The sequence below is a fragment of the Mauremys reevesii genome, linkage group 4 (genome assembly GCF_016161935.1).
Source record: "Mauremys reevesii isolate NIE-2019 linkage group 4, ASM1616193v1, whole genome shotgun sequence".
NCBI classification, from domain to species: domain Eukaryota; kingdom Metazoa; phylum Chordata; order Testudines; family Geoemydidae; genus Mauremys; species Mauremys reevesii.
This window is the reverse complement of record NC_052626.1, coordinates 143997456-144019531: the sequence shown is the minus strand read 5'-3', so window position 1 is coordinate 144019531 and position 22076 is coordinate 143997456. Positions and strand designations below refer to the sequence as shown.

Here is a 22076-nt window from a genome sequence, read left to right as displayed (position 1 = left end):
TACATTTTAAAGGTGCAATGACACTTGGAATTATGGAGCTCCATCTAATTAACTCCAGGTTTGCTTTGCTTTGGCAGGTGTTAATTAAATTCAGCCAGACAGCTCTAGCTAACAAACAGCCTGGAAGGGCTCATAGAGAAGCCACTGGCGTGATTGAGCCTGGGGACAGTGCAGAAGGCAGCGGTGGGTTGTATTGCGGAAGTGCCTAGAGGCGCTAGGCCTGGCAATCCCTGCCCTGAAGAGTTTACGCTGTACATAGACCAGCCAGACAAAGGAGTGGGAGGGGAAATGGAGGCACAAAGAGGGGAAGTGACATGTCCAAGGTCACACAGCAGGTCAGTGGCGGAGCTGGAAATGGGTGTCCCCACCCAGTATCCCAGTTATTGACTGGGAGGAGACAGCGTCTCACACGGGCACTGGGGACGCACTGATCGCCCAGAAACGTGGGGGGCACGGAAGAAGCCTGGGCAATGGGGCATTGGAGCAGACCCACGCTACGCAGGCAAATCAATCGCTCTGCCTGCTCCTGATGGGGCCGGGAGATCTGCCAATGGCATGAGCGGGGAGGAGGAGCCTCTTCCCTCACCCCCCCGCCCCCCACAGCCCCCTTCCTCCCAGCCCCAGCATTGTCTGTGGATTTTAACCCCCGCAGGCCCTGGCGCTGAGCACGGGGGATATGGAGAAGGTGAGTCCCACGCACTCAGCACCCAGGTGCAGGGAGCGGGGCGAGATGCCACGAGCTCAGCACCTGGGTGCAGTGCCCCAGGGAGGGGCCCGTATGGGGGGGGGGGCAGGAGGACTCGGACACCCCGATTTGAGTGCACCGGGGCCCCATGTGCAGCGGGATCGGGGTGCGGGGCTGTAGCGGGGAAGCTGCGGAGACCCCCCCCGCACTCGGTGCACCGAGGGATCGGCCTGGGTGGGGGCCAGGCCAGGCCACCCCCGCGCTTCTGTTCCAGCCAGGTTCGTGCCCCGGGCCCGGCTCCGCGGCGGGGCGGGGAACGCCCCGGGCTCCGGGGCGCGGCGGGGCGGGGAGGCCGCGGGGCGAGGCGAGAGCGGCGGCGCGGCCGGACCAAGGGGCCGGGGCTGGCTTGGCCCTGCGGCCTGCTGGGGCCTGTCGCGCTGCCCGGGGCCGGGGCCTGTGGAAGGGGCGTGGGGGGGGGGACGGGGGACAGGACCCGCCTGCTCCCCGCGTGCCCCCAGCCCCACACCAGCGTGCGCGCGCCAGAGAGAGAGTTGCCCCTGTAAACCCCAGTGTGTGTGTGTGCCCCCAGGACCCCTGTGTGTGTCTGTGTGTGTGTGTGCCCCCAGGACCCCTGTGTGTGTGTGCCCCTAGGACCCGTGTCTGTGTGTGTGTGTGTGTGTCTGTGCCCCCAGGACCCCAGTGTGTGTCTGTGTGTGTCTGTGCCGTGCCCCCAGGACCCCTGTGTGTGTGTGTGTGTCTGTTGTGTGCCCCCAGGACCCGTGTGTGTGATTTGCCCCCAGGACTCCTGTGTATGTGTGCAACAGAGGGATTTGCCCCTGTAAGCCTCTGTGTGTGAAAGAGCGTTATTTGCCTCCAGGACCCTTGTGTGTGTCTGTGCTGTGCCCCCTGCACCTGTATGTGTTTGTGTGTATGTGAGAGAGAGAGATCCAGTGCGTGTCTGTGATAGACCCCTGGGACATGTGTGCCCCTGTGCCTGTGTGATTTACCCCAGACCCTAGTGTGTGTGTCTGTGCATGCATGATTTCCCCTGAGACTGCCATGTGTGTGGTGTGTGCGTGTAAAAGAGAGAGACGCTGTGTGTATGTATGATTTACTCCTGGGACCCTTGTGTATGTGTGTGATGTATTCCTGGGACCCATGTGTGCACGCACCTGTGTGATTTACTTCTGGGACCACAGTGTGCACACATGCCTGTGTCGTTTACCCCCTGGACTCCAATGTGTGTGATTTACCTTGGGACCTGTGTGTGTGTGTGTGTGTGTGTGTGTGTGTGTGTGTGTGTGCGCACATCCGTGTGTGTGTGTGTGTGTGTGTTTGTGTGATGTGCTCCAGATGCCAGTATATGTGTGTCTGTGCAGGTGTGCGTGATTTGCCCCAGACCCCAGTGTGTGTAACATATCCCAGGATGCTTGTGTGTGTGGTCCTTCCACACTGGAGGAAGGGTCTGTGTGTATGTGCATGTGATATTTACCCTGGACCCTGTGTGTGCGCTTTCCCTGTGGGGCAAGGGCCCGTGGCGTGCGTGGGCCTTTCCAGCACAGAGGCTCTTGGAGCTGGGAGCGACCTCTTTCTCTCTGAGGAGCTGGCTCAGTGGGACATCTCAGCTGGGCTGCCCCGTCCCACCAGGCCAGTGTAAATCCCTCCACACTCCCTTGTCTCTCCTGTCTTAGGTGGAGTCTGTGACGTACCCTGACTTTCTGGTCGATACTGAGAGCAATGGCCCCTTTCCACTGGAGGATCCCAGCGAGGAGAGGTAATGGCCCAAGCCCATTTGCCCTTTATAGGACCGAGAACGTGATGGTCTTACTGCTCTGCCAGCGGGGCCTTGGGGTGAAGGTCTAGGCCTGGGACTATGGAGACTTGTGTTCAGTTCCTGCTCCCACATGCTTTCTGGGTGACCTCAGACAAGTCACGGACTCTGCCTGGGCCTGAGTTTCTCCAACAGTAAAATGAGGAGAATGATTTTGGCTGGTTACACGGGAAGCCCTTATTGGACCAGAGATTCCAAGTCTGGGCAGTGCTAGCAGTGACAGGACCCTGATCTCAGTTATGGTCTCTTGATGCTATTATGATATCAGTAGTAAATATGAATAATCTGTGAGGCCCCTGCAGACCGTTTAGAGGCAAGAGCCAATCTTTTTGTTGTTATATAGTTGTATTACAGGCTAGTCTAAATCTCCGCTGAGATTGGGCCCTGTCATGCACAGGGACACAGTGACCATATATGGGGACCAGTCGTGCTGGGCGCTGCACAGACACGCAGTGGCCGAGATCAGGGCCCTGTTAGGCCAGGCACGTTGCTGGGCGCTGCACAGACACGCAGTGGCCGAGATCAGGGCCCTGTTAGGCCAGACACGTTGCGGGCTGACACAGTGACCGAGTACGAGACACAGTCGTGCTGGGCGCTGCACAGACACACAGTGAGAGTCCCTGCCCTGAAGCGCCTACAGTCTAACTGGACACACCAGGCGCACAGTGAAGTACAGATGACATACCAGCAAAATGCTAGGGCCAGGGGGACTCTGGGTTAACTGTTCTCAGTGGGAGCTGCTGTGTGCTTAGTGCTCTAGGAAATTTAACCATTGACTTAAGTATCTGGAAAACCCGCCTCCAATTGTGGGTGCTGGACAGGCACCCACAGTATAATGATAATATGGACATCTTTACGCAATCTGCTTGTGCTCTCCATTATTAGCAAGGAGTGGAGGTGTCTGTCCCTGTGTCCTCTAACTGAAACGCTAACTGCAACATGAATCATAAAGAAGATATAAAAATCACTGCTGACAAAATGTGTAGACGACAGAAGGATAGGTGGGAGTGGCAGCTAGTGGTGGGGACACAGAAAGACCCATGTTGCTTGGTAAGCTGGGCTGATTTGAACAATGTGTGTTGGAACCCAGCCAAATGCATAGTCACACATGGGAACGAAGAATATGGGTCACACATCCGGGATGGGAACCTGTGTCCTGGAAAGCAGTGACTCTAGAAAGGATGGGTGAAAACATCCGGCAGAGGAGATCCCAGTAATGCTGTACTGAAAGGGCAAACTTGATCTCTGGTTATGTCAGCAGGGGAATATCGAGCACCTCTTTCTATGGCGTTGCTCAGACCGGTCTTGGATACTGTGCCCACGCTTCAGAAGGGATGCTGGGAAATTGTTACGGTTCAGAAAAGAGCCACAAGAATGATTCACGGTCTGGAAAACCGGTTGTCCATGAAGAGACTAGTGGTGCTCCATGTATTCAGGTTACTCAGAGACAGTTAAGAGCTGACTTGATCCCAGTCTTTAAGTACACAGGGAGGGGATTTCTGAGGGCAGAGGACTCTTCAACCTCCAGATCCAATAGCTGGGAGCTGAAGGGAGACTAATTCAGGCTAAGAATATAAGGAGGAGAGTTAATGGTTGGAACAGCTCCCCTAGGGACGGGATGGATTTTCCATCAGTGGAGATGGGGAGATGGGGTGTCTGTCTCTCAACGCTCCACTCTAGCTCAGCCAGGAGTTACTGGGCCAGAGGCAGGAATCACTGGGGGAGATTCTCTGCCTGGGTTAGGCAGGAGCCTGGACTGGATGGGCACGATGGGCTCTGCTGGCCTTAAATTTTATGAATCTATAAAGGGTGGAGTTTCTTGCACCTTCTTCTGCAGTATCAAGGCCTGGGCATTGTCACAGAGGAGAGTCTGGGCTAGACACACCAGTAATCCCTATGTACTGTAGCTGGGCCAATTTATTTGCATCAAATAAGTGTTGCCAGCTCTGGTGGGTTTTCTACTATGAACTTCGTGATAATATTTAACTGTTTTTCCCCTTAAAGCCCCAGCAACTGGGTCCATGTATTTATGGGAGAATCTCAGCTTTTATATTGGGGGGAGAGTATATTTCCAGCCCTTGTCATTTGTGGGGTTGGGTTCCTAAAGGTTTAAAAAGCGGAATTAAAAAAAATATCAAAATAATCCCATTTTTAAGATGCTCTGGTATTTTGGGGGCCTGACTCGTCATTTTTGAACTCTTTGGGTTGGCAGAATTATGGGCCAACTTATTTACAGCCAGCGATTTGTTCTTCCCCCGTCCCGGTCTCTGCGATTTGTTCCTTGTTCCAGTGCCGCAAGCTGCGTGGGAACCATGCAAAGGGGCTGGTCGGTGCTACCTTGTTCAGGGCGTGGATTTGAAGAGCCAGAATCTCTTCAGTCATCTTTAACCGTAGGGCCAGGCCAAAGCAGCCTCCCAGCTCAGGGATCGAATGCTCATTGTAAGGCACTTGCTGTGAAGCGCACGATCTGCCCCTCATCCTGTGTAGACAGTGGCCCTGTGTTTGCACTGATGGAGCCTGCTCGGAAGCAGAGTTAAACCGATACAAATCTTGGTGGTTTATGGAAACAACTTGTTCCCCTGTTTACATGGGAGATTTGCACCAGGGCTGGAATTGCTGCTTAACCCCCGATGTAGCTGAAGCCTGAGTCACAGAGGAAAGGTTCTAACTACGTGTGTGGGGCCTGATCATGTGATCTGACCCTTACACCTGTGTGGATTCCTGCTTCGAAATAACTGGGGCCCCGTGCAGGGTGGAGCATCCATGATGTGCAGCACTGAGAGTCACTGGGGTCTAACGACTAGCGTGCTGGACTGGGACACGACACCCGGGTTCATTCCCAGCTCTAAAACTGGTTTGCTGGGTGACCTTAGGCAAGTCACTTCCCGGCTCTGTGCCTAGTGTCTTGTCCTGCCCTTTGTCTGTAAGCTCTTCCGGGCAGGGGCTGTGTGCGACTATAACGCAAATTACAATAATAATAAAGGATCAGGCTGCGTTGTAGGGGGATGTAACGGGCTCTGCCTCCACAGCTCCCCCTTGAGGCATGGGGTGGCCCTGCAGCCATAGTTTCTCTTTCCTCAGTCATTTCTCAGAGGCTTTCTCGTAACCAGTAACTCCCATATTGGGCTGGCTTGTTATAAGAAACGGCTGCAAAATAAAGCCCTAAGAGTCTGTCGGAAGCTGATATATTTTGAGGTTTATATACATCCATCCTTCCCGACTCTTCATCCAGCCACTCCCAGTTCTGCCTGGAGTCCCCCTTACCGAGCTGGAGTCTTTTCTCCACCTGTGTCCCCTGCAGCAGCAGCCTTCTCACTGCTTGCAGCCCTGCCAATTCCCCTCCCATGCCTTCCCGCTTTGACTCTCCCAGGCTTCTTCCTTATCTGCCCCAGAGGCCTCATCGGGTCACATGGCCTTTTCCATTCCTCCTCCCCCACCCCCGGGACAGTTGTGTGCGGCCAAGACCCATCTCCCTTTAAAGAGGCAGCTGCCCTGTGACAGGGTGGTTTCAAGGTCTCACCCATGCTAATGGCCGTCTCCTGTCTTCTTTTCCCATGCCCAAGCTTCCCGCTGGCGCACTCGGCCGAGTTCTCGTGGATGGAGCGAGGGGAGGAGCTATGTGACGCCGACTCAGATGAGCGGGAGGAGCTGAGAGTTGTCCTGACAGGTGAGGTGGGAACAGGTGGGAGCAGGACCATAGGGAGTCGCCAGACTGGATCAGCTCCCAGGTCTGCATAGCCCAGTCTCCCGTCACCGACAGCGGCCTGCACCAGATGCTGCAGGGGAAGGTGGGAGAACCTGCAGTAGCAGACTGGGGCTAATCTGCTGCCATGTTAGATCCCATCGTGGTCTCTAATAGTTAGAGATCGGCTCAAGCCGTTAGCATTAAGTAGCTCTGGATGTTCCTGTTATCCACACAGACAGACAGCCCTGCTCTGAGTCCTGCTAAGCTTTCAGCCTCCACTACATCTGGTAGCAATGAGTTCTATGAGCTGTTTATACACCACGGGGAAAAAGGTCTATAATTTGCTGGCTTTCACTTACATTGCGTGACCCCTTTTTTTTATTTACTCTTTGTACTGCAGTAGCTGCCAGCTCCTCCAGGGAGCCTGGGAGCCCTGGGAGCCCTGGGTCTGCACCTTTAAAATTACCGACCAACCCCAGAGGTGTCTTCCTCCAAGCTCCGCTCTAGCTCAGCCAGGAGTTACTGGGCTGGAGGCAGGAATGTTTGGGGGAGATGCTCTGGCCTGGGTGAGGCAGGAGGCCGGGCTGGATGGGCACAATGTGTTCTGGCCTTGACACCTATGACTCTCAGTGCAGGTCCCTCCCCATTAGATACTTCCTCCCCTTGGCGTGACTGACGTGTGTCTGGATTCCCTCTCTTTTCCTTCTGCCAGATGACGGGGCCCTGAGTGAGGACGAGGAGGCTGATGATGTGCAGGAGCAGGATGACGATGATGGGGAGCCAGAAGGGCCATTCTCAGCCCACTCCGAAGGGGACGATTCCTGTGGGAGCTCTGAGCGGCCACAGGGTAGATGGCGTGATGCAGGTGCGGGTGAGCAGGCCTGCGATGCAGAGGATAAGCCGTTCCGGTGCTCTGAGTGTGGCAAGGGGTTTGCCCAGAGCTCCAACCTGATCAAACACCAGCGGGTCCACACCGGGGAGCGGCCCTACCGCTGCCACCAGTGTGGCAAAGCCTTCACCTGGAGCTCATCGCTGCTGGAGCACCAGAAATCTCATGCTGGCGAAAAGCCCCACAGCTGTCCGGAGTGCGGGAAGAAATTCAGCCGTGGCTCCACCCTGCTGGAGCACCAGCGCATCCACACCGGCGAGAAGCCTTTCCGCTGCCACCAGTGCGGCGCCCGCTTCAGCCAGAGCTCCACGCTGGTGCACCACCAGCGCACCCACACCGGGGAGCGGCCCTACCGCTGCGACGAGTGCGGGCGCAGCTTCGGCCGCAAGTCCACACTGGTGACCCACCGCCGCACCCACACCGGTGAGAAGCCGTACCACTGCCTGGAGTGTGGACGCAGCTTTGTGGTCAGCTCGGACCTGGCCAAACACCAGCGCACGCACACCGGCGGCCAAGGCCCCTACCGCTGTGGGGAGTGCGGGGAGGGCTTTGGCTGGAGCGCCGCCCTGGCTGCCCATCGGGCCAGCCAGCACGGTGCTGAGAAGCCCTACCGATGCTCTGAGTGCGGGGAGGCTTTCCACCAAAATGCCACGCTGCTGGTGCACCAGCGCACCCACGCTGGCGACGAGGCCTTCACCTGCTCCGACTGTGGGGAGTGCTTCCTGGAGAGCGCCAAGCTGGCCCGGCACCGGCGCACCCGGCACAGCGCCGACGGGGAGGAGAAGCCGTTCAAGTGCTCAGAGTGCGGCAAGGGCTATGCCCAGAGTGCCGGCCTGCGACACCACCAGCGAGAGCAACCCTTCCGCTGCCCGCAGTGCGGCCTGAGCTTCCTGTGGAGCTGCCGGCTGGCTGAGCACCGCCGCAGCTGCCGCATGGCTGAGAAGCCATACAAGTGCCCCGAGTGCGGCAAGAGTTTCGGCCAGAGCTCCAAGCTGCTGCGGCACCAGGTGACTCACACCGGCGAAAAACCCTACAAGTGTCCTGAGTGCGGCAAGATCTTCAGCCAGAGCTCCAATCTGGCGGAGCACCGGCGCACGCACGCCGGCCAGAAGCTCCACCGCTGCGGCATCTGCGGCAAGAGCTTCGCCCTGGGCTCCTATCTGGCCAAGCACCAGATCACCCACACCGGGGAGCGGCCCTACCGCTGCACCGAGTGCGGCAAAGGCTTCCGGCAGAGCTCCAACTTGATCCAGCACCAGCGCACCCACACCGGCGAGCGCCCTTACACCTGCCCCCAGTGTGGCAAAAGCTTCTGCCAGAACTCCCACCTCATCAAGCACCGGCGCACCCACACTGGTGAGCGCCCCTACCGCTGCCCCCAGTGCGGCAAGAGCTTCCGCCAGAGCGCCAACCTGCTGGAGCACCAGAACACCCACACCGGCGAGCGTCCCTACCAGTGCGGCCAGTGTGGCAAGAGCTTTTGCTGGAGCTCAGCTTTCAGCAAACATCAGAGGACGCATCTCAGTTAGGGGAGCTGTGCTGGGACCTACCTGAGCCGGGGGCCCTGTATTGGGACTCTGCGGGCCCACCTGAGCTGGGATTCCCCCCATACAGGGATCACCAAGCCCCATCTCCAGTTATGGACCCCATATGGGGATCCCCAGGAGCCAGGGCAACACTGGGACCCCTCCCTGCTTCCCCCTTCTCCCCTCTGAGCTAGGGGACCCAATATGGAGACCACCAGGACACCCCATGGACATGCTGGAGATCCCAGCCTATCTTGCATCAGGGTGGCCCTGGTTGATCCCTTCCATCAGGGAAGCAGGATCCAGTCATGGCACATGGAGGCAAACCAAGATCAGGCTCTGTCATGCCAGGTGCTGCACAGACACATAGTGATCGAGATCAAGGGCCAGTCGTGCCGGGCGCTGCACAGACGCGCAGTGACTGTGATCAGGCCCCGTCAGGCCGGGCGCTGCACAGACACGCAGTGACTGTGATCAGGGTCCTGTCACACCCGGTGCTGCACAGACGCGCAGTGACTGAGATCAGGCCCTGTCAGGCCGGGCGCTGCACAGACACGCAGTGACTGAGATCAAGGGCCAGTCGTGCCGGGTGCTGCACAGACACGCAGTGATCGAGATCAGGGGCCAGTTGTGCTGGGTGCTGCACAGACGCGCAGTGACCGAGATCAGGCCCCGTCATGCCGGGTGCTGCACAGACACGCAGTGATCAAGATCAGGGGCCAGTTGTCTCGGGCGCTGCACAGACACGCAGTGACGGAGATCAGGCCCTGTCACACCCGGTGCTGCACAGACACAGTCAACGACAGTCTCTGGTTTACATCACTTACATGTACTGCTTTCCATTGCCTCCCCATGCAATGCAGGACTGACCAACCAGTGTATTGGCCCAGCCTTGTTCTGCATATCTCAAGTGGCTGAGATTTCACTCTCTGTTGAGTGACCATTGTACAACTCTCATCTTTAGCAAATCTTTGACACTGGAACTAACCTCATTTTGCTGACTCCTCTGGAGTTTTGTTATTAAGAAGGAGGGGAAAATGAGAGATTGTGCTTTGGATCTAATGACTAAGAAGACTGCTAAGTAATTTTGTTAACCACAGGGTGAAAGGTGAGGTGCTGTTTTAAATCAGAAAGGAGCTAAGGAGGCAAGTAATTGTGGGAAGAAGTGGACAGTTTCCACAAGCTTCAAACCCACGATTGGCTCAGGAAGTCAGCAAAGCCCTAATCACCAGGCTGTCAAAGACTGAGAGCCTCGTCCTCTATTCAAAGCGCTATAGAGGGAAACTAGAGACTTTTAAGCTCTTCAAATTCCTGATCTTTGTGCCTAGCCTCCTTTTCCAGCTGGTCCCTCACCTGCATGTCCATCTTTGTCCTTTTGCAAAACTGGGTTCCAGCCCTCCACCAATTCCTCAGGACTCTTCCACACAGTATGCTACTGGATTGTGCCACAGGATGCTGCTGTCGCTGAGAACTTAGCCAGATTCAAAGAGGGACTGGATGTTTATGTGGATAACAAGACCTGTATGATAGTAAATGATAAAGAAGTGGGTTTGAAAGGGATATTAAACCTCAGGATCCAAGGTTTAAGGTGATCTCTAGCTATTAGGATTTAGGGTGAGACATTCATGTGGGTAGATGATCCCAAACATGGTTCCTCTCACTTTCTTCTGCAGCATCAGGTGCCAGCCCCGTGTCAGAGATAAGCCACTGGGCCAGAGGAATCCCAGGTTCGAAACAGTCTGGCAGTCCCAGTTTTGAAAGCGCTCCCCTCACTAATGTGCAGTTATAATGAGAGCACCTAGGCTAGGCAAAATATTGTAGCGCAGACACAGGCAGGGAATGATATTCGTTCCTTCTGCTCTCGGGCAGATACGCAGACAACCTCACTAAGCACGAGGCGCTTTCTGGGAAAAGCTGTTGTTTTCTAACACGATAATCTAGGCAGCATCTTTGTGATTAGGCCTGGAGCCTGGCAGCCCGGACTCCTGGGTTCTCTCTGCAGCCCTTCCACTGACTTCCCCTCTCCATGTCCATCTGGGCTAGTGAGGATTCATCTATGAGTAAAGAGCTTTTGAGTTCCTCGGCTAGAAATCCCTACATCAATGCAGAGCGTGGTGGCGAAAGACTCTTTTATGTGCGTCTTTTGCAAGTGATTTTACCAAAGCTGTTCGGGGCGATCGCGGGAATTACAGATCCATGAGCCCTACCTCTCCCTATCTGTTAAATCTGGTTGAAACAATACACAAAAATAGAGTTACCAAACAGCTGGAAGATAGTGATATATGCTAGTATCTAACCAGCACGGCCTCCCCATGGGGAAACCCTGCCTCACTAACCTGCTAGAATTCTTCGAGTGTGTCAATAAAATAGTGACTAAAGGAGAAGTAGTGGACATCGTTTCTTTGAACTTTTAACAAGGCTTTGTCCCAGGTACTTCACGAGAGGCTCCGAAGGAGCCATGGGATGAATGGCAAAGTACTGTCCTGGAGCAGCAACGAAAAGGAGGGGAAATGGTCTATTTTTAATGCTGCAGAAAGGCCAACAGATGTCACAAGGTTCTGGGGTTTATTGGGCAGAAAGAGGGTTAGTGTTGGGATTTGGGGATAGGAGGGCCAGCTCGCGCTCATTGAATAGAGGGGGTCAGAGTTACAAGTATCATTCTTCTGGTGTAAAGGCCTTTTCACAGAGGAAGGTTTGGCAGCATGTCCTGGAGCCGTTCACACTCTGCATTCACTCAGTCCCCTCTGGCTGTTCATTCCTCCGCTGGATCCCCTCAACCCAGCATGCTTTGGAGCCAGTTCTTGTGTTCTGGGTGTAAAAAACATTTAGAGGCCAGAGAATCTCCCACACTGATTTCTGCCTCCAGCCCCAAAACTCCTAGCTGAACTGGAGTGGGGCTTTGAGAAAGAGATGCCCCATCTCCACTGACAGACACTCCCCCCAACACCCCTCCCTGCCAATGTTTAGGTTTTCAAATAAGTGTGACCCCCATCTGCTCAGTGCAGCACACTGGCCCCCTCTACTGGTAACTGGCCCATACAGCAGCTGATGAACCTGCGCCAGCCTTGATTAAGAAGGAAGCTTTTTAGCTCCTGTGGGGAATGTCTGGTCCGGCTCAACTGGACACTGGCCGAGCCGGTCAGGTGCAGCTGGTCCTGTTGGCGTACGCCGCCGACGTGCTCCTTGTAGTCCAGGACCCGGGCGACCTGGTTCAGGTGAAGGCTTGCCAGGCCATCTACTCGGTGCCCTCCTCATGGGTCAAGAGCTCTGGCCTCGGGGCCTGGGACGGGTGGCAGGCGAGCTCCCTCCCACCTGTGCTTCAAACCATCCAGTGGCGCGCGGGTCCACTGCTCTATCTCGGTGTCTAGCTTTCTGCCACGCATCCTTGTCAGTCAGAGAGCTGGAGGGATGTGGCGGCCAGGGTGGGTGAGCAGCTGCGGAGATGGATGGGATTCCTCCGGAGTCTCTCCCTGCGAGAGAGGACACTGGTGCTGAACTAGCTAGTCCTGTCCATGCTCTGGCACCTGGGGATCCTGGCCCAGCTCCAGAGCACAGCCCTGGAGTTTTTCTGGCCGGGACTGCAACGGGTCTCTGCAGGGGGTCCTGAGCCTTTCCCTGGAAGAGAGGACAGGGCCAGATCTGCCTTCATAGCCAGGTCCATGTCGTCCGCCTCCAGGCCCTGCAGAGACTCCTTTAGGGTGTAGGTAGTCAGGGATGGAGCACGTTGGCTCACACCTTCCTCCGCCACCTCCGAGGGCTCTGATATGACAAGCAGCTCCTTTTTCTCTACCTGAGGACACTTCCACGAGACGTCTCCGAGCTGCTGGTCTTCTACCAGGACCTCCTCCGGACCAGGAAGCTGTTCTCAGTGACCAGGTCCATCGAGGGGGGTGGACCTCCTCATGGAGCCCCTGCTACACAACCCCCAACTTTGTGTGCAGTTGGCAGAGTCTCCCTCGTTGCACTAGAGGCTGGTCCTGGCAGAAACCACCAGGGTTGGAGACCTCCTGGACTACAACAGGGGGCCTGGGTGGACCCTCGGGTGCTCAGTCGGCGCCTGGGGCTCTCCACCCTTCTGCCCCAGCGCATGCTCCCGGAGGCGGTGGCAGCCTTATCGCCCACTTCTCTCGTTTTCCTGCAGCAGGTCCTGTGAGTGGGAGCTCCCTGCCCATCCCTCACCCTAGGTCCTCCGGACTTTTTTTTATCAGGCCCCTGTTCCACAAGCCCCCCCCAGCACCCATCCTGTCACACTCCAAGCCAGCTGCATACCCTGCAGCTGGTTCACTTCCGAACCGTGCCTAGGGACCAACTGTACCAGCTTGTGCTCCACACGTTGCATTGCCTCATCCTCGTGTCCTGCCCCCGACCCCAAATGGTGGCTCTACCTACCCCCAGCCAATATTCCATCTTGTTCCCATAGTCTGCCGGGGCCATCAGTTGGTGGCTCCTTCACGGAGCCGTGAGCACGGGCATGTACCTGGCATGGTTCACCCCCATACTCAAAGCCTGCCCCTTCTGTGGCGTGAGGGAGAACCTGGCACACGCCTACCTTGAATGCACCAGGTTGCAGCCCCTGTTCCGGCTCCTCAGGAACCTCTGTCTGAGGTTCTGGCTGCACTTTTCCCCCTCATCTGTTCATTTTTTGCACGCCCCATCTGTGGTCCCATGAAGTCACGAGACCACATCAACCTCCTCCTCACCCTAGCCAAGGTCGCCATCTAAAACACCAGGGGGAGGATGCTAGATGAGGGGGAGCTCTGCAACTGTGGGGCCTATTTCTGGTCCTCCCTGGTCTCATGTCTCCGGGCAGAGTTCCTCTGGGCAGTGTCCGCTGGCTCCCTAGACACCTTTGAGGCGCAGTGGGCTTTGTCCATGGTCTGCTGCTCAGTGTCCCCATCTGGAGCCCACATTTTGAACTTCTGACCAGCACTCCCGACCCTGTGTTTCATTAGCTGTCCCAAGTATTCAGTTGGAACCCGGCTCCAGTGTTCCCTCCCGCTAGGCTAGGGGAGGGGCCTTTAGAAGTGGGCGGGCACGAGCACCTCCCAGGTTTTTCCAATAACCACTACAGGTGTCGTCTCTCTGGCTGGAGCTTCCGCCCCCTCTGAGCTGCTGGCTGTGATTCCCTCCCTGGACTGCTGCTGTTGTTGCTGTTGGTGTGTGTGTGTGTGTGGTGGCGGGGGGGGGGCACAGCTGGCATACCCCGCCCTATGGAGGGAGAAGCGAGGACCCCACCATTTCTGGGTCCCACCTGCTTGGCTGAATAGCACCTGCTTGCTGCTGCTTCTGTCGTGGCGCCTTCTGCCCTAGTTGAGGCGGAGGAGGAAGGCTGCTGCGAGACACTGTAGAGGGGGTTTGTTGCCGCTTTTGGACCAAGTGCCTATAACACCTGTGCTCCTGGGGTGGTGGTAGCCTCTGCTGCTGTGGAGAGCTGGGGGAGAGGCATGGAGCCCCTCCATGCACCACTGCGCCATCTGCCCTGACCGTCACCTCCAGTACCATCCCTGGTGGTTGGGGTCCCTTCCCCTTGCTGACCAGGCGGCACGGCGTCCGTTGCCTCCTGGTGTCCATCTCACCCCACGTCGAAACTTACGTGCAGGTGGTGGTGCAGGTGGTGGGGCCCAAAGCCATCATGGCAGTCTCCAAAATGTATGGGAAGATGGTGTTCTTCCTGGCATTGGAGGCCGCCGCTCAGGAGGTGGTGGAGAAGGGCCTGGCGGTGGGGTGGAGGAACCCCTGCTGGAGGACCTGGGCGTACGGGTGGTACTGACCTCTGTCCCACCCTTCCTCCACAACGCTGTCCTGTTGCCTTCCCTCTCCACCCTGGGGAAAACCACGTCCGTCAACAGCCCTCTCCCGTTGGGCTGCAAGGACCCCGCCCTCCGGCACGTCCTGTCCTTCTACCGGCAGGTGCAACCCCAACTGCCACCTGTGGCGCGTGGCAGGGCAGCGCTCGAGAGCATCCTTCCTGTTGCCCTGCTAGGGGGGCCATTACCGGGTCCACCACTCGATGGGGGAGGCCTGGTGCTTCCTCTGCCGGGCGATAATGTAAGTAACGCAGTGTCTTCATGGACACTGCGGTGCCCTAACTATATTGATTGAAGCATTATGCCTCTTGTGGAGGTGGAGTTATTACATTGGTGTAGTGGACAACTTACAATTTTATAGGGTAGACCAGGGGTCAGCAACCTTTCAGAAGTGGTGTGCTGAGTCTTCATTTATTCACTCTAATTTAAGGTTTTGCGTGCGGGTAATACATTTTAATGTTTTTTAGAAGGTCTCTCTCTACAAGTCTATATATTATATAACGAAACTAGTGTTGTATGTAAAATAAACAAGGTTTTCAAAACGTTTAAGAAGCTTCATTTAAAATTAAATTAAAATGTTGATCTTACGCCGCCAGCCCGCTCAGCCCGCTGCTGGTCTGGGGTTCTGTTCACCTAGGCTGGCAGTGGGCTGAGCGGGGCCTGCGGCCAGGCCACCAGCTGGGAAGGGTCTGGCCGCCAGAACCCCAGACCAGCAGCAGGCTGTGCGGGGCCGGCAGCAGGGACCCCAGACTGGCTTTGGGTTGAGCCGCTCAGCCCACTGCCGCTCAGGGGTTCCATCCGCCGGCTCCTGCCAGCTGGGTCCCAGCTGCCGGACCCGCTCAGCCCGCTGCCGGTCTGGGGTCCCGGCCCTGCCCACATACAGTGGGTACCTGCCTTCTCCCTGGTTCTGGCCCATTCTCTTCCTCTCTCTGCACTGAGCTGAGGGTGGGAGTGCACTGAGCACAGGGCTGGGGGTGAAGGGTCTGGCCAGGAGCTAGAATGAGGGCGGGGGCTCAGGGTTGGGGCACTTACCTGGGCAGCTCCCATTTGCTGTGAGGGGTGTAGGTGGGAATGTGGGGGGGTGTAGGCAGGAGCTCCCGTTTGGTGCTCAGTGTGGGGGTGGGGATGTGTGGGGGGCATTGGGTGGGAGGTGGGGATATGGGGGGGGGGGTGCAAGAGTCAGGGCAGAGGGCTGGGGGCATGTGAGGGGGATGCAGGTGTACGGGCAGGGGAGCGGGGTATGTGTGGGGGTGCCAGAGTCAGGGCAGGGCTCGTGGGGGGGGGTATGAAGGAGTTATCAGAGGTCTGGGTGCATATGAGGAAGATACAGGACTCAGGGCAGGGGCCTGGGAGGGTGTCGGGGTGCAGGGCTCAGGGCAGAGGGCTGGGGGGGGGGCTCAGGGGTCAGGGCTGGGTGACTTTCCCCCTCAGAACCCCAAACCCCCACTCTCCTTGTCCCCTGACTACCCCCTCCTGGGACCCCTGCCCCCCAGGACCCTATCCCCTACCTGTCATCTGACTTCCCTGGGCCTTAGCCACATCCCCCCGCACCCAGACAGACCCCCACCAGACTCCCATGCCTATCCAACCGCTCCCCGCCCCCTGACAGGACCCCCAGAACTCCTGACCCATACAACCCCCTCGTCTCCCTGCCTCCCCTAACCCCTCTCCACACTCCTGCCTCCTGACAGCCCCCCACAGAACTCCCGCCTCATCCAAGCGCCCCAGCTCCTTGTCCCCTGACCACCCCCTCCAGAGACCCCCCCACCTTAACTGCCCCCCCCAGGACCCTCCTTACTCCCTGTCCCCTGACTGCCCTGACCCCTATCCACCCCCACCCCCTAACAGACCCCGGAACTCCCATGCCCCATCCACCTCCCCTGCTCCCTGACTCTCCCTTCCAGAGACCCCTGCCCCTAACCACCCCCCCATCCAACCCACCCTGGTCCCTGTCCCCTGACTGCCCCCACCCCTTATCCAACGCCCCCCCTCTCCCCCGGCCCCCTTACCATGAAGCGCCTCGCTCATCCGGAGCCTTGCCGCAGCTCGTGCGCGCAGCCCCACCCCTCAGAATGCTGCGCGCGCGGCGGCAGGGTTCCGGATGAGCGGGGAGCGTCTTTCCCTCCCCATGGAGCCAAACGCTGCCCCACGGGAGCGCGCAGCCCTGGCCCCCAGAGTGCTGCGCACGCGGCGGCAGGGCTCCAGGGGAAGAGGGGAAAGGCGGGGGGGAGGGGTGACGGCTTGCTGTGCAAGGCCGGATGCTCAGGCCTGGGAGTGCGGACCCTGCAGCTTGCCACGCCGGCAGGATTTTTATGGCGCACTGGAGTCCCGGCAGGCCCCAGCGTGCCATTAAAAATCGGCACGAGTGCCATAGGTTGCCGACCCCTGGTGTAGACACTCAATGTAAGCTGCCTTACATCAACCTAACTCTGTAGTGTAGACCAGGCCCCCCGATTTTGGTTTAAAAGGGATTAAAATTGATTTTGCTTAAATCCAGCTTCAGCTAATTTAGTTTTGGGCCTGTCTGCATGAGAAACTTGCAGTAATGTGATTTTTAAACTGCTCCTGTTAAATTGGCTTCAATTCCTGCGTGGACATCTTTATTCCAAGTCAAGGCTGACATTCTGGTTAAGTTGACTAGGAGTTGGATCCAGGGGCGGCTCTAGAAATCGGGCTGCCCCAAGCAGCGCGGAGCGCTGCGCCGCCGCCCCCCCTTCCCCGCGGGTCCCCTCCTCCGGCTCGGGGCTCGCTCCGCCGGCCGCCGGCGCGGGCGGTCACGGGCCGGGACGAGCGGGGACCCGCGCGCCGCGCTCGCGGGAGCGAGCTCGGCGGGGCGCGGGGACCGCGCGGCGCGCGGCGCGCGGCTGGCGGCCTCCGCCGGTCCGGGGTGACCCCGCCGCAGGCGGCAGGAGCAGGCACAAACGAAGCCCCGCCCCCCAGCGCCCCAAGCCGCCGCCCGCTGGCGCGCGCGCTGCTGCTGCGCCTGGCCTGGTTGGATCAAACTAAACAGAAATAAGCCGCTCTTACACTGAAATGAGAGTACTCACACAGGATTTTCAACTAGTTTAACTAAACAGTTTAATGAAGCCAGTGGAAGTTTGAAAGCAGACTTGGCCTGAAATCACTTTTAAAATCAATTTAGTTAATTTACTGTAAAAATGTCTGGACATCTCACAGTATATCACACTGATGGAAACCGGCCTTGTTTTGGTTCAGCTTAAACGTTTTCCCAACTGGTTTAAGATGAATTGATATAAAACAAATTTATATCAATGGAAGAGCTCAGTCTTAAACGGATTTAAATTAAACTGGTCCAGTTTCTTTGTGTGGGTGTAATGTGCCCTAGTGGCAATGGATTGAACCTGTGATTATATAGAGAGCTAAAAGCAAGAGCCTTTCCTACATGAGCTAAAAGGCCTCTGTTAGCCAAACGCAGTAGCAGGCTCATTGACCTAACTGGTTCAACCATTGGCAGGAGGGAGACAGATGGCCATACTGTCTAAGGGGGGGTTATATAGAGAAGGCTTAAAAAGCGGAACTGAGAAATCTTTGATACTTGTTTTTTCTTCCATTGAAAAATGCAGATTCATTGAACCAAGAATGGGAATTTCCTGACTAAAAACGAACAAACAAAAATATTGAAAAAAATGTTTCAAAATTGTCAAGACATTTTGTTTGGAGATTTTCTAAATGAAAAAATTGTTTTCTGGTGCAAAATAACTTTTTGTTTCAGAATTGAAGCTGGTTAGATTGAAAGCAAAAGGTTAAAAACAGAAAAAATGAAATATTTCAAAGCTATCAAAATGAAATGTTTCAATTGACCCAAAATGGGAAAACAATGTTTTTTTAGTGTGCGAATATTTTGGGGATTTTGTCTTCTTGTCCTGATTCAAGGTGGGGGGGAAATTTTAAATATCTTTTGAAAATATTCACAGAATGGGCGAACGCTATTAAGAGAATTCCTATTCCAATTCATTTCACTAGAATGAAAAGATAATTTTCTCCCAAATGCACACACATATAAGAGTGCACAGACACAGACAGGGTTTGCTTGCGCATTCTCACTTTCACCAAGTCTTCAAACCTGGTAATAACTAGAAGAATGTGACACTTTCTTGGTCCATTGTTTATTGAGAGGCACAGGGAAATGTCTGCATTGAAAGCCAGGCAGGAAACCATAGATGCAAATATCTTTTCTAACACCTCATTTTTCTTTAGCTGCAAAGCACTGAGCAGAGACCCACAGACTGTAAGGCCAGAAGGGACCACTGTGATCACAGAGTCCGTAGTACAGTGCATGCCATGACACTGCCAGAAAGAACTGGTGAGTCCATCTGCTAAAGCACAGGTAAAGAGCTAGAATACAATGGAGGGCGATTCAGACCAAGTCTGAGAATCCCTGGCTGAGATGATTCATCACAGACTTTAAAAATTAGGGGCTTAATGCTCTGTTATCCATGGGGTCGTCTCCTCCACTTTGCACCTTGTGTTGTTCTTGCACCAAGAGAGGGCAACGTGGCTGCAAAGACTGTTCCGATTTGGTGGCATTTTACACACGCTTTGCTCAGGCACAAATGACTGCAGGAGTGGCCAGGCTGAGAACCAGCCCTGCTGCCTCCAGTGGTTACTGCTCAGTGCAAGGCCCGGCCGACACTCGGAAGTTGTGCTGGTGTAACCGTGTCAGTGAGGAGTGTGATCATTTTACAAAATAGCTATACCCAGGCCAGCCCTAGGCTGGGGACAGTTACACCCATATGATAGAACCTGGCGCTTTTCACCTACAGATGCCACAGCACTTTATGTAACAGATCAGTGTCATTTCCCCCATTTTACTGAACAGAACATAGGTCTCCTGGGTCCCACTCGCTGGCTCTAGCCACTGGGCTCCAGTGCTTCCCCTTACAGATCAGTGACTTACAGAGGTATCGCTTACTCCCCTTCTCTAGACTGGCAGCGCTGAAGCACCACATGTTGACAAGGCCATAGTGGCAGGAGAATCCTGCCCACCATTTGTAAGTCTCGGAGGGTGAAATTCACCCGCTTGCAGAAAGCAACGCGCATAGCAACACTCGCATAGCTGGTCATGCCCATAACATCTCAGCTCAAATGCCCAGGCTCAGGCACCACTTAGATCCGACTGAAGGCTTATTTTGATTCAAGTGATGCATCGGCCTGGTGATTTGAGTGGACTCACTTCCCAAAGAAACTCTACTTCCTAAATTGCTGTGAATTACAGGCTGGGTGCAGTAATTGGTTCTGGTATCCACAGGAAACAATTCAAGGACCCATTCACTCTTGTATGTAAGAGCGGGCGTATGTTTTGTTGATTAGCACAGCAGTTTTCCACACTGAAATGATGTTCTTCAGCTGAAGGTCTGGGCTCACCGTGCTGGTCAGATTCGCAATGTAATTTTCTTTTCCCTCTTTTTCTAAATATGCTTGAAAGGTCTCCACCATCCTGTTCATAAAAGAAAACAAGATTGTAAATGTACAGGACACTGGTTCAGAAAGACTAAGTGCCAATTCTGACAGGCACACCCGATTTCTTGAGTTCCCTTTTCACAGTATTTTGGGGTATTTTTCTGCAGCAAGTTTTGACTTTTTAACAAAAAATGAACACCCCCTCCAAACCCCCCCCCCAAAAACCTGAAAATGGTTTGGTTTTCAGCAACTAAAAAGTAAACATTTTCAGCTCAACACTGCTGAAAGTGAAATGTTGATAACTCAAATAAATGAAAAAATCTCAAAATTTTTGGTTTTCTGAACCAAATTTTTTTGAGGAAGGCAGATGCTTCCTGAGAAAATTTACATTTAGTCCAAAACTCAAATTTTCCTTTGAAAAAGCCCTGCGTGTAAAGTTTCTAAAGCCTCAGCCGGGGAATATTCAAGAGTTGTCAGACAAGAGGTAACATTTCCTCCCATCAATTTTTAAGCAAGTTGGTGTGCTCTTAAACAGCAGTGGGTGAAATTATCCAGTACTGGACATAACTCTGGGGCAGAAAACGAGGCATTAAAGGGTCATAAGGAATAGAAGATACCAAAACTCCAGCTCTTACCTAAAGAATGAGAGTTAATATCCCTGCTGGAATTTTTATCAATAACAATGGATGTTCTTATGATCCATAGACATGCCTAATCCATTCTTCAGTCTCACTAAATTCTCAGCCTCAATGATTTCATGTGGCAGTGAGTTCCACAAGCTAATCACAAGCCATGTAAAAAACTATTCCCTCTGACCAGTTTTGAATTTCCCATCTTTCAATTCCATTGAACATCCCTTTGTTCTTGTGTTATGGGCAGGGGCGGCTCTACAAATTTGGCCGCCCCAAGCAATCATGCCCGGGAGGCGCCCCCGAGCCGCGGGAGCAGCGGAACTGCCGCGGGCAAGACTGCGGAGGGTCCGCTGGTCGCGCGGCTCAGCTGGACCTCCCGCAGCTGCGGGCGGTTCGCTGGTCCGGCGGCTCCGGTTGAGCTGCCGCAGTGATGCCTGCGGGAGGTCCAGCCGAGCCGCGGGACCAGCGAACCGTCCGCAGTCATGCCTGTGGCAGGTCCGGTCGTCCCCGGGCTCCGGTGGACCTCCCGCAGGCATGACTGCGGCAGGTCCACCGGCCCAGCCTGCCGCCCCCTTGGGAAAGGGCCGCCCCAGGCGGGTGCTTGCCCCGCTGGGCTCTAGAGCCGCCCCTGGTTATGGGACTGGAAGAACAGATGCCTCCTGATCTTCCTTCTCTAGACCAGTCAGTATTTTATAGACCATTATTAAATCTCCTCTTTTCCTAGGTAACAACCTCAGTCTGTTCAGTCTCTCTTCCTAGGAGCTTCTCCACACACCTGATCATTCTCATTGCCTTTCTCTAAGCCCCTCTAGTTCTGCAGTATGGAAAGTCTGAGAATCTCTAGCCTAGATTATTAGCAGCTGCAGGTTATCCAATTCTAGAAAACTTGGAGATCTTTGGAAAATGACCTTTTATATGTGATATACCTTTTAATACAGCACACAAGTAATATACAGGCCATTTTAAGATGCTGGGTTTCTTCCCCTACATTTGCCTTGATCTTTTAATCTGCATTTAAAAAAACCAACCAACCAAACATACCCACAAAGGCTCTTAAATCAACAGGGAATAATTTCTAAAGTGGTTTGTGCCTGCTCCAAATTAAAAGTTAAAAAAAAAATTCATCTGGATCTAAATGTTTGTACAGAGCCCTTCGCATATTCACAGACAAGAGAAATATGTCGTTACCCCCAACTGTTTTCGTAGCTTTCCAATGCCACTGTGATCATTTCGTGCAGCTCAATGATAAAGAACTCAATATTGACAGTGGATAATGCAGTTGTCAGCTCCGCCCTCTCCTGGTCAGCCAGCTCCTCATGGTAGCCCTTGTCTACCAGGAAGAAGGGATTCTGAAATGAGAAGCACCGTGTCAGTGGTGGCGACTGCAGAGGTGCTGCAGAAGTGGCTGGATGCCCCATGCACAGAGCAGTTGAGGAAGCGCCTAGTGTCCTCGTTTGACTCAGAGCAGGTGTAGCCTGGTGACGCTTGCTTCTGTCCTATGCATAGGGGGTGCCCCCAAGGTGGGATGGAGCAGGTGGCTCTGCAGGTGACCTCAGGCCAGTGCTGTGGTTCCTGTAGCCAGCAAAACTTTCATAGCTTT

The 22076-nt window shown here is 55.0% G+C and overlaps 2 protein-coding genes across 3 annotated transcripts in view; one reads left to right on the top strand and one right to left on the bottom strand.

Moving 5' to 3' along the window:
* Positions 1 to 134: 134 nt before the first annotated feature.
* Positions 135 to 11000, top strand: LOC120403150 (zinc finger protein 271-like). Of its 2 annotated transcripts, none has more exons than XM_039533940.1 (4): positions 135 to 335; positions 2377 to 2459; positions 6080 to 6183; positions 6914 to 11000. In XM_039533940.1, the coding sequence occupies exons 1-4, from the start codon at positions 315 to 317 to the stop codon at positions 8617 to 8619; spliced, it is 1914 nt and encodes a 637-aa protein (XP_039389874.1). In that variant the 5' UTR covers positions 135 to 314; the 3' UTR covers positions 8620 to 11000. The 2 variants fall into 2 exon arrangements, with proteins under 2 accessions (XP_039389874.1, XP_039389875.1); XM_039533941.1 differs by lacking the exon at positions 135 to 335 and adding an exon at positions 369 to 685.
* Positions 11001 to 18284: 7284 nt separating this feature from the next.
* The window catches only part of LOC120403120 (E3 ubiquitin-protein ligase RNF213-like), a 123891-nt gene continuing 120099 nt past the window's right edge, over positions 18285 to 22076 (bottom strand). Inside the window, exons 61-62 of the mRNA XM_039533877.1 lie at positions 21665 to 21825; positions 18285 to 19881 (exon numbers count right to left, since the gene is read on the bottom strand). Coding sequence (XP_039389811.1) covers positions 19713 to 19881; positions 21665 to 21825 — 330 coding nt within the window. The 3' untranslated portion in view covers positions 18285 to 19712. The remainder of the gene's footprint in view (positions 19882 to 21664; positions 21826 to 22076) is intronic.